Raw genomic sequence first — 11,831 nt, forward strand, 5'->3', positions numbered from 1 at the left:
AAAGTTAAACAACAACAACAACAAATAAACCCCCAAAGCAACCAACCAACACAGTAAGAACCAGAGAAGTAAAACGTAAATCGCTCAATGCCAGACAGCTAACTGGGGGGGATTACAACCTTCCTCTCTTCCTTCTTCACTTCTTGCTCTTTTTAAACCCACATCTTAGTAATCCTCTACTATTGGGTCAATAAATTGCCACCTCTGATTTTTTTTCTACGTATTTATGGAGGGCCAAACACTGTTACACATCTCCCCATTAAAATGATACAGCAACCTTTTCTGTTGGATAGTGTAATCCCATTTTCCAATTTGTACTTTTTGAGTGAAAGTAAAAATTGAGTGAAAGGACATTGATTCTTAGAGATTGTAAGGAACTTGCTCGAGGCTGCCGGCTGGTTAGTGGCAGAGCTGGGATGGGAAAGTCCGTGTTTTCCACCGCGCTGTGTTAGTGAGGGCTTTCTGTGTCACTTCTGTGCATAACTCCGCCCCAAGTTGAAAGGCTCGCTCCTCCTGCCTGGTCCTCCTCCTCCTCTCCCTCCCCGCCCCCCTCCTCCTCCTTCTACTCCTCCTCCTCCTCCTCCCCGGGGCCCCGCCCTGCAGGTCTCACCTGCGGCTCCGCGGGATCCCGCCTGGCGGGCCGGCCAGCGCCCCCTGGCGGCAGGTGGGGGCCCGCGCAGCGCATGCTAACGAGCCCCCGGCGCCGCTCGCGGATTGGCTGGCGCGGATTCCAGCTGCTTTCCAAGTCGGCGGCGCCGAGTGAGAGTCAGGGGGGCCCGGCCCGCGCCCTCCCCGCCCAGCCGCCTCCCCGTCCACGCCCAGGGCTGGGGCGGGCCCCGGCTGCCTTTCAGACTTGGGGGGCTTCTCCTCTTGTCTCCCACTGGTGCTCTGGCTGTGAATCCATCCAGGGGCCAGGATGACAATCCGACACCAAGGCCAGCAGTACAGGCCGAGGATGGCCTTCCTCCAAAAGGTAACCCCGGCCCCTCACCTGGGCCCCGGCAGGCGGCGGGGGACCCCGCCTGGGAAGCGTCCGAGGACGCGCGGGGCAGGAGTGCGGGGCGCCCCTTTGGGTGGATTTGAGCTGCTCGATTTTATTAAGTGACTTCTTTGCTGTGTGTGTCGATATTGAGGACTACAATAATGAGGTTTCCGTGCGCCCTGCCTGTGGTGGAGAATCTGAAGCCAGCGCGGATGGTCTGCGGGGGGTGAAAGCAACCTGTTACTCGGGAGAGGCAGGTTCGGTTCAGGCTGTGGCGGATCTGAGACAGCCTGCTGATATGGTTGTAAGACGCCCAGATGTTACATTGCCATTTTTGCCTTTTTTTTTCTGATCCCAAACTGCACCATTTTAACGTGTGTGTGTGTGTGTGTGTGTGTGTGTGTCTGTGTGTACACATAGACCGTGAAAACGGGGTGATTGGCATAGGACAAAGGGCCACCCCACTTACAATGTCCCGAGCCCTCATTTGAGTGTGTCTATCTGTGCATCTCCCTCTGTCTGCACTGGTGGCAGAAGTCCCAACCTTTCGCTTTCCTTGTGAAAGCTTTCCTCTGGGGGTGGGGGGAAAGTGACCGGGCACAGGGCGGGCACCCAGGATGGACATGTGGGAGGTGGAATGCACCTGTGGGGACAGGTGTTTGGGGACAAAGTGGTTCATTTCGTTCTGAGCGTCTGAGATAATCGCTGTCAGAAGAGATCTATGGAGGATTAGGTCCCTGGTCGCGTCTCTGACCTTCCTCCCAGCCATGGCCACTTTTCACAATGTGTCCATCTTCTTAGGCTTATCTTGTTGAGTAGAATTAGTTGAATGTTTTGTGACAAGCTGGGCTCTCCCCTGAGCCTCTGGAGCTCGGCAAATTTGTACAGTCAGTGACTGCCTGTCCTGATTTGCCCAGGACTTTCAATGCTAAAACCTGGACAGTCCTGGGCACCCCAGGACACCTGGTCGCATTTGGTCCACCTACTTCAAGATGCTTGTCCTCATCTTCTGAGTAGCAGAGGTGTGGGTATTATCTATAAAGCAGACGGGCTGAGTGTTGTCTCACTCAGAAAGAACCCTGAGAAGCCCATATTGCAGATACCAGTTACTAAAAGCAGAAGAAACTGCCTAAGTTGGCTATCTGAAAGCCATACATCATCCAGGATTTATCCTAGGACTGCCTCCTCCCAGGCAGGACAGCTGTGGCTTGGAGGCTCCGAGAGTCATTGTCTGGAGACACTCAGTTTGTTTATTGAATCTCTGGCATTCTTTTCCATCATGACTTTTCTCTGGTAGAATTTCCTCTCTTTACCTTGGTCTTCTGACTAGTGTCTTGGTCTCTAGCTTCCGTCCTCCACCCCAGGCTTTCCTCCTCCACCCCAGCCACCCCTCCTCCACCCCAGCCTCCTGTCCTTCACCCCAGGCTCCTGTCCTTCACCCCAGGCTTCCCTCCTCCATCCGAACTCTCCCTCCTCCACCCCAGGCTTCCCTCTTCCATCTGAACTCCCCCTTCTCCCTCCTCCAGCCCAGCCTCCCTGCCTCCACCCTATCCTCCCCTCCTCCATCCAAACTCTCTCTCCTCCACCCCAGTCTCCCTTCCTCCACTCTAACCTCTCCCTCCTCCATCCCAGCTCCCCCTCCTCCACCCAGCTCTCCTCCTCTACACCAGCTCCTCTTCCTCCACCCCATCTTCCCCTTCCCCTACCCCATCCTCCTCGTCCTCCACCCCAGCCTTCTCCTCCTCCATCCTACCTTCCCCCTCCTCTACCCTAACCTTCCCCTCCTCCATCCCAGTTCCCCCTCCTCCACCCCTGCCTCCCCTCCTCCATGACATCCTTCCTACACACACTTCCCCCCCCCACCCCAAATCAATGGTGACTTCCTTGACCTGAAACCCTCCACTGGCTTCCTACATTCCCAGGATAAAGTCCAACCTTCTCCTGAGCAGCCTGGCTGCCCAGGATCTCATTCCCACCATCTTCCTGGCTTTGCCTCCTGCCTGCCTGCCACGTATGCCCTCTGGAAAACAACAAAGCAGCCACAGGCACCCCTGGGCTCCTGCCTCAAAGACTTCCTTCCTTTCTAGGAACCTGGTGCCCTTTCCTGCCTCAGGGCCTGTCTGCTGGGAAAGGCCTTTCTCCCCCTCTCACCTGCCAATCTCCACTTCTCTTCCCATGCCCAGCTCAGCCACCCCTCATCGGTGAAGGCTGGTTCTCCTGATGCCCCTGGGCAGGACAACTCCCTTTTTTGTGCCCTGCAGAACCTGCCGCACTGCCAGCATTGCCCTTTCCCTAGACCTTGTGCTGGCAAGGGCCCTGTCTGTGTATTCCATATACTGTGTATGCATCGGTCATGTCACAGGGCTCCTTGGAGCAGGGGACAGAATAAGGATCTGCAGAACAGGTCTCAAGAGCCCATGCCAGGCGATCCTTAATAAAGAACCAGCTGCATTCGAGTCCAGCTTTCTGGAGAAGGGCCTGGAACAAAAAAACTGTGGACCTGGGTGCAACTGTCACTCACCACTTGTTCAGTGCATGTGGTGAAGTATGCTGTGTCCGTGGCTGGGGGGCTTATGTGCATTATCTCATCCATTTCATATGCTGGAGGTTACGGTCACTATTTTACAAAGAAAGCTGAGGCTCAAAGAGGTTAAGCGGCTTGCCAGCCACACAGCACGAGTTGGTGAAACCAGGAAGAAACACGGGAGTGGTCGTTGTCTGTTACAAGTTCTGATGCAGTGCCATGAGCTTTCCCATGATGCAGGGCAGAGTGTGGAGGCTGTGGGGAAGCCGGCTAAGTGTGCTTAGGGACACAGAGCTGAGACCTGAAGGATACATACGGGGTTCCAGGCAGAGGGAACACTGTAGGCACAGAGGCATGGGAATGCTAGTGGGTTTGAGGACACGTACTGTAATGGATGAATTTTGAAGTGCAAGGGGAGTGGGAAGCTGGAAAGGAAGGCAGAGGTATCGGGTGCATATGGGCCTTCAAGACCTTTGAGAGGTTTGCTGTCATCTCATACGGAGCCACTACAGAACTTGGAATAGGCAAGTGATATGGCAGATTTGCAAATTAAGAAGACCACTGGTGGGCCAGACGCAGTGGCTCATGTCTGTAATCCCAGCACTTTGGGAGGCTGAGGCAGGTGGATCATCTGAGATCAGGAGTTTGAGACCAGCCTGGCCAACAGGGTGAAATCCCATGTCTACTAAAAATATAACAATTAGCAGGGCATGGTGGTGGGCACCTGTAATCCCAGATACTTGGGAGGCTGAGGCAGGAGAATCACTTGTACCCGGGAGGTGGTTGCAGTGATCAAGTTCATGCCACTGCACTCTAGCCTGGGTGATAGAGAAAGACTCTTTCTAAAAAGAAAAAAAAAGGACCACTTGTATGAGCCAGAAGAATGGATGGGATGTCTTCTCCCTGAACTAACGGAGTCTGCTTAGGATCCTCCTATACCCCTGCAGCTCCAGCCTCCTGAGAAATGACAGCTCTCATGGGGCCAGGGAAAGCAGTGCTGGTCAGAAAGACCCTTTCTCGATTCCCGAAGTTCTCACACCCATGCCTCCATCTCAGTCTCAATGCAGCCCTGGGCTGGCATGCCCACCAGCCATGCTGTTGCCCACCTCTGATGCCTGGGCTTGTTTAAGATGTAGTAGAAAGAGGCAGAGGGCCCACCTGTTCGTGGCTTTGCTGGGGAATTAGCTGATGGCACATAGTGGACAGATGAGCACAGGTGGGTGGCCTCCTGTGGTTCCAGCACCCATGGACTTTTGTTCTGGGGATGGGCCCATTCCCCTCTGCAATCCCCAGATCACCATCCCAGCCAATGCCAGTTACCACTGCCCTTGGGATTCACCATGTGGTGGACTTTCTTGGAGAAACCTTCTGTTAGACAGCTTTGTTTTCCTGTGTGGCTTCTGGCATCTCTTTTTGCCTGAGAAGGGAAGGCAGATGCAAAAATATTGAGGCTGTCCAGGCAGAGTTTGGTATATCTTGCTTATAACATTCTTTCATTCAATACAGACAAATAATTGGGCACTTATGGGCTAGATGCTGTGCCAGGTACTGGGAGCACCAAGGAGCTTAGAGTCTAGTGGAGAAAGACAGGTGTATAAACAAGGAGACAAGAAGTGTCCCATAGGTTGTGGCAGACATTGTTAGAGGATACATATAACACCAAGCAGGGGGTGGTCAGTTCAACCTGGGGCCAGGGGGGATCAGGACAGATTTCATAAGGGGGCTTGCAACGGAGTCGAATTATAAGAAGCCAGTAGTTTTTGGCCGGAGGGCTGGGAAAATGAGTGGCATTTTAGGCAATAGAAAACATGGACATGTGAAATAGCATGGCGGTTTGGGAGATTGCTTGGGGGTTGGGAGAGCTGGCCCCAAGTGGGCGGGAGGTGAGTTTGGAGTTGAGGGAGGGGAAGGCTGGTAGGCTAGACGGGCCCAGAACTGGAGGGCTTTCTAGGTCATGCTACGGAGTTTGATGACTTCTGTGTTTAATGAGAAGCTGTTTGATGTCTTAAAATCAGGGATGAAAAAGATGAGTTGGTTTATATGCTAGAAAGATGATTCTGGTGAGAGGGAATGAGTAATTCGCAACCTAGGCTGCACTTTAAAAAACATTAATATCAACTCACTGTACTTTGAATTTATGATTTACTTGGCCTGGAAGTGAGGCTTAGTTAGGTATTGGTCTTTTCATGCCACTGGTTCCCTCCCTCCCTCCCTCCCTCTCTCCTTCCTTCCTTCCTTCCTTCCTTCCTTCCTTCCTTCAAGACAGAGTCTGTCTCTGTGGCTCAGGTTGGAGTGCAGTGGCGAGATCTTGGTTCATTGTAACCTCTGCCTCCTGGCTTCAAGCAATTCTCCTGCCTCAGCCTTCCAAGTAGCTGTTATTACAGGGACCTGCCACCATGCCCAGCTAATTTTTGTGTTTTTACTAGAGATGGGGTTTCACTGTGTTGGCCAGGCTGGTCTCGAACTCCTCACCTCAGGTGATCCACCCGCCTTGGCCTCCTAAAGTGCTGGGATTGCAGGTATAAGCCACCATGCACAGTCTGGTTTTCTTTTTTTAAAACAATTTCTTTTTTTAGAGATTGGGGTGTCACTATATGGCCCAGGCTGGACTCAGACTCCTGGGCTCAAGGGATCCTCTCACCTTGGCCTCCAGAGTAATTTCAATTACAGGCATCTGTCATCATGCCAGGTTTAACCATGTTCTTTTCGAAAAGTTTTCCAGATGGTTTGAATGTGCAGTCAGGATGAAAGCCCCCGGGGACATTTGGCAATGTCTAAATACATTTTAGATTGTCGTAACTGGGGGTGCTCCTGGCATCTGATGGGTGGAGGACATGAATACTACTAAATATCCTACAACCCACAGGACAGCCATTCCCACCAACCCCGAAAGAATGATCTAGCTCCAAGGGTCGAAGTCGCAAGGTTGAGAGCCCTGGGCTAAAGAGCACCCGGGAGGCTGGAGACAGATGACAGCTGAAAGGCAGAACCTGACAGTGCAGGAGGGGGCTTAGAAGACGTTCCACAGAGGCAGGATTGAGTGGGCAGATAAGAGATGTGTTGAAAACAAAAGCAGTCAGACTGGGCAACATATCAAGACCCATCTCTACAAAAAACTTAAAAATTAGCTGGGGGCCAGGAGCAGTGGCTCCCGCCTTTATCCCAGCAATTTGGGAGGCCAAGATGGATGGATCACTTGTGCCTAGGAGTTCGAGACCAGCCTGGGCAACATGGTGAAACCCTGTCTCTACCAGAAATACATACACACACAAAATTAGCTGAGTGTGGTGGTGGGCACCTCTAGTCCCAGGTACTAGGGAGGCTGAGGTGGGAAAATCGCTTTATCCCAGGAAGCAGAGGTTGCAGTGAGCCAGGATCATGCTATTGCACTCTCCAGCCTGGGCAACAGAGCCAGATCCTGTCTCAAAAAAAAAAAAAAAAATTAGCTGGGCAGGGTGGCACATGCCTATAGTCTTAGCTCTGGGAAACTAAAGCAGGAGGATCATTTCTGCCTAGGAGTTTGAGATTGCAGTGAGCTATGATTGTGCCACTGCACTTCAGCCTGAAGGAAAAAAAAAAAAGAGGAAACAAAAGCAGATTCAACAGAAGTTGGCCACATCTTGGCTGGGGTCACCTGGAACAATTCCCAGGCTTTTGACCAGGGTGGGAAGAGCAGATTTTGGAGAAAGACTACTGAGCACTGATTAGGGCACGGTGCTGGTGAGTGTCTGAGTGTCTGGGAGACTTCAGGCAACGCAACTGGAGGGTGGCTGGACCTTGTGTGGTTAGGCTGAACAGCGGGAACACATCCTCCTCTGTTAGAAAAACAAGTCTGTGGTTCTGGGTCACTTTTCCCATCTCTGTAGAGAAAAGCACCGATCATTATTGTTCTCCAGGGTGCCTTCTCCAGCTTAAGGGAAAATTCCAGCCTCAGAGATCTTGTGCAGTGAGTGACAGCTCCTCCTTGTGAGGAGCAGTGTGGGCGTGGTGGGTGGGATGTCAGAGCCATCAAAGCTCTCATTTCTGATCCCTCTGTGATGTTGGGGTCCCCTGGCACGCCCACTGTCATGCCTCAGGACGTTGGCATCTGAGAGAGAAATGGTGCAGCTGACTCCCTGACCTCCTTCGCCCCGACACGGGGTCAGATGGGGTCCCGCGGTGGCCTGGTGCTGCAGCATTGACATGTAGCCTGGGAACGAACCTGGGCTGATGCATTGTCTCGGGAGGAGCTGGGAAGCGGAGTCTGTTTGGGAGCAATGTTGGCCTTTGAGGGTGAGGATGCCCCCACAGACACAAGGAGGAGACGGCAAGTTCTGCTGAAATTGGGAGCAGAATGGCAAGGGTGCCTCACTCCCTGGAGAGCTTGGGAAACCGTTCAGATTCTCTTCCCTCTCTGCAGGGGAAGGGATGTTTCTGACTGAGTATAGGACACAGAGTCTGTATGAGTTCGTAGGGCTGTTGTAATAAAGAATCACAAACCGAGTGGCTTAAGCAACAGAAACTTCTTTGCTCACAGTTCGGGTGGCTGGAAGTCTGAGATCAACCTGTGGCAGGGTTGGCTTTACCTGAAGCTTCTCTCTTTGGCTCGCAGATGGCTGTCCTCCCTCTGTCCTCATGTCATCTCCCCTCCATGTCTATCTGTGTCCTAATCTGTTCTCATAAAGACACTGGTCATATGGGATTAGGGTCCACTCCATGACCTCATTTCACCTCTTCATTTTTTTTTATTTTTAGTTTTTTGAGACTGAGTCTCATTCTGTCACCCAGGCTGGAGTGCAGTGGCTAGATCTCAGCTCACTGCAGCCTCTGCCTCCATTCTCCTTCCTCAGCCTCCCGCGTAGCTGGGATTGTAGGTGCCCACCACCATGCCTCGCTAATTTTTTTTTTGTATTTTTAATAGAGGGTTTTGCCATGTTGGCCAGGCTGGTCACGAACTCCTAGCCTCAAGCTATCCACCCACCTCAGCCTCCCAAATTGCTGGCATGAGCCACTGCCCCTGGCCTCATTTCACCTCTTTAAAGACCTTAGCTCTAAAAAGCAGCCACATCCTGAGGTACTGGGGTTAGGACTTCAATGTACAAATTTGTAGGCGGACGCAGTTCAGTTCACAGAGCTAGAGTGCTGTGATTTCCTTGGGTGACTGAGGAGACACCTCAGAGGAATTTGTAGTGGGAAAGGTCTGAGGAAAAAGGATTGGGATCCCAACCTGCCGAACTCACTCAAGATGTTCCCGAGATCCACGTGACGTTACCTCCTCCCACCCAGCCCTTCTTTCTGTGAAGGGTGACACACCTGCTAGAAAGAAATCTGATTCCCCTCATTGTGTTTCTAAAATAACTCTCATTATTCCTCCTCTGAAGGTTATTTTCAAACTCTTTATAACTCAATTTTTTTTAATGCAAAGACAAGGAATCAAATCTGCCAACTTTCTTTCAGAGAAACTGGGTTTCCAACTTTTAAAGTGGGATTATATGTCTTCTTCAGTATATGGGCTCCCCATTTTCATCACATGCTGCTGTTTCATCTACTAAAAACCATTTTGAATGAAGGCAGTCTTTCATCTGGCAGCTAAAGTGGGAAAAGGGAGTCTTGGGGCCTTATGTCAGAAACTCTTGGCCAGGTGTGGTGGCTCACGCCTGTAATCCCAGCACTTTGGGAGGCCAAGGTGGGCAGTTCACTTAAGGTCAGGAGTTCGAGACCAGCCTGGGCAACAGGGTGAAACCCTATCTCTACTAAAATGCAAAAAGTTAGAGTGGTGGTGCATGCCTATATATCCAGCTACTTGGAAGGCTAAGGCATGAGAATCGCTTGAGCCTGAGAGGCAGAGGTTACAGTGAGCTGAGATCACACCAGTGCATTCCAGCTTGGGCTAAAGAGTGAGACTCCATCTCAAAAACAAACAAACAAAAGAGGAAAATCGGGCACTTAATGGGGTACCATGGAGATCTGGGATCACAGTTCGTGAAGAACTCTGGAGGGAGTCACTCCCGCAGCCTGTTAGCTCCTCGGTTCCCTGGCCAACCCCAGGAGCAGCGGCTCTACCTCCCAGAGCCCCCCACCACCCTCCCCAGCTTGTTCCTTTGCTCCCCTCGTGGCTGCTGGAACCACAGCTGACCCAGTGACCTCAGATGCCGCCAAGTCCTGACACTGCAGATGGCCAAGGACTGTGGCTCTGAATCAAGCCGAAATGAGTAGTTTCTGTTCCAAAACAATTCTGTGAGCTCAGAATGTGTTCATGCAGAGGAAGCTGACAGTCAGTTTTGCACCAGGAGTCCCTGGAGCTGCCTGGGTCTGCATGCTGGCTGAGTGGCTGGCGCTGTGCTCAGAGTGGCCTCAGCAGTGCACCTGCCCTTGGTCCATTTCTCGAAATCATGGCTCAGCTGCAAATGCTGATTTAGCAACAAAGATTGAAATAGGGAATCTCGCCCCTCAGCATCAAATTAGGATATTGTCCCACGCTCCTTGGGAAGGTGGGAGCCTTCCAGCTTTAGGCTGCCTGAGTGACAGGTGGCAGGTAGCATTTTTCCACTTCAGGACTCCCTTGAATGACCTGTCACCTTGAATGCACCTGGATCAGTCTCTCTCTCTCTCTATCTCTTTAAAAAACTTTTTTTTTTTCTTTTTTTGAGAAAGAATCTCACTCTGTTACACATGCTGGAGTGTGGTGGCATGATCCCGGCTCCCTGCAGCTGCCAGCTCTCAGGTTCAAGTGATTCTCCTGCCTCAGCCTCCTGAGTAGCTAGGATTACAGGCATGTGCCATCACACCCAGCTAATTTTTGTATTTTTTTGTAGAGACAGGGTTTCACCATGTTGGCCAGGCTGGTGTCAAACTCCTGGCCTCAAATGATCCGCCTGCCTCAGCCTCCCAAAGTGCTGGGATTACAGGCATGAGCCACGGTGCCTGGCCTCTATTTAAAACATTTTTATTTTATTGTGGTAAGAACATTTAACATGAGATCTACCCTTTTAAAAATTTAAGTGCACAATACGTTATTGTTTACTTGAGGTCCAAGGTTGTACATCAGATGTCTAGAATGCTTCATCTCATTTAACTGAAAATTCTTTATGCCTGTTGAGTAGCAACTTCCTGTTTTCCCTTTTCCCTAACCCCTGGCAACTACCATTCTGATGTCTGATCTATGAATTTGTCTATTCTAGGTACTTCATGTAAGTGGAATCGTGTGGTATTTGTCCTTCTGTGACTGGCTTAGTTCACTCAGCATAATGAACTCCAGGTTCATCCATTTGCTTGCCTATTGCAGAATTTCTTTCTTTTCAAAAGTCAAACAATTTTCTTTTGTATGCATATGACACATTTCTTTATCTGTTCGTCAGATAGTGTACACTTAGGTTATTTCCACATTTTGGCAAACGTGAGTGGTGCTGCAGTGAACATGGGGGTGCAGGTATCTTTTCCAGATCCTGATTTCAATTCTTTGGATACATACCCAGAAGCGGTGTTGTTAGATGCTATGGTAGTTCTCTTTTTAATTTTTCTGATGAAACTCCATGACTCTGTACTGTTTTCCACAACATCTGCACCATTTTACATTTCTATCAACAGTACGCAGGATTCCAATTTCAATCTCTTTCCATTTCTGAATTGAGAAGCTTGCGTCCTTCTTCTACCACCCCTCCCTTGGAGTGCAGCCTGCTCCTCACATCTGGAGAGATTCTGTTGGCTCTTCCTGTACTCTTTTTGGGATCATCTTGGCCAATCTGCAGTTGCTATTATGGCAGGGTTGGGGGGAGGGGAACAAGAGCTGCCTGTGTTGCCCAGGCTGGTCTTTTATTTTTGAGACAGAGTCTTGCTCTGTTGCCCAGGCTGGAGTGCAGTGGTGTGGTCTTGGCCCACTACAACCTCCGCCTCCCGGGTTCAAGCGATTCTCCTGCCTCAGCCTCCTGAGTAGCTGGGATTACAAGCATACGCCACCATGCCCAACTAATTTTTGTGTTTTTAGTAGAGACGATGTTTCTCCATGTTGGCCAGGCTGGTCTTAAACTCCTGACCTCAGGTGATCCACCTGCCTTGGCCTCCCAAAGTGCTGTGATTACAGGCATGAACCACCTTGCCTGGCCCCAGGCTGGTCTTGAACTCCTGGGCTCGAGTGATCTTCTTGCCTCAGTCTTCAGGGTAGACTTCCGGGATTACAGGCATGAGCCACCATGTCTGGCTTGCAATTGCTGTTTCATAAACACTTCGTGCACAGCATGATATGAAATACTTTATATGCTTAATCTCATTTAGTCTTCACAATATCCCCATGATGTAGATACTATTGGTTTTGGTAGTTTTTTTTTTTTTTTTTTTTTTTTTTTTTTT

At 50.7% G+C, this 11,831-nt stretch overlaps 1 protein-coding gene across 2 annotated transcripts in view; it reads left to right on the forward strand.

The window, feature by feature from the left end:
- The first annotated feature begins 712 nt into the window (after positions 1-712).
- RGS9 (regulator of G protein signaling 9) overlaps positions 713-11,831 on the forward strand; it is an 89,483-nt gene continuing 78,364 nt past the window's right edge. For both annotated transcript variants that reach the window (XM_032241928.1, XM_032241929.1), the window contains exon 1: positions 713-973. In XM_032241928.1, the coding sequence (XP_032097819.1) occupies positions 917-973 (57 nt within the window). In that variant the 5' untranslated portion in view covers positions 713-916. The remainder of the gene's footprint in view (positions 974-11,831) is intronic.

This window comes from Sapajus apella, unplaced genomic scaffold (assembly GCF_009761245.1).
Source record: "Sapajus apella isolate SASKATOON/1434 unplaced genomic scaffold, GSC_monkey_1.0 scaffold48, whole genome shotgun sequence".
In the NCBI taxonomy this organism is placed as follows: Eukaryota; Metazoa; Chordata; class Mammalia; order Primates; family Cebidae; genus Sapajus; species Sapajus apella.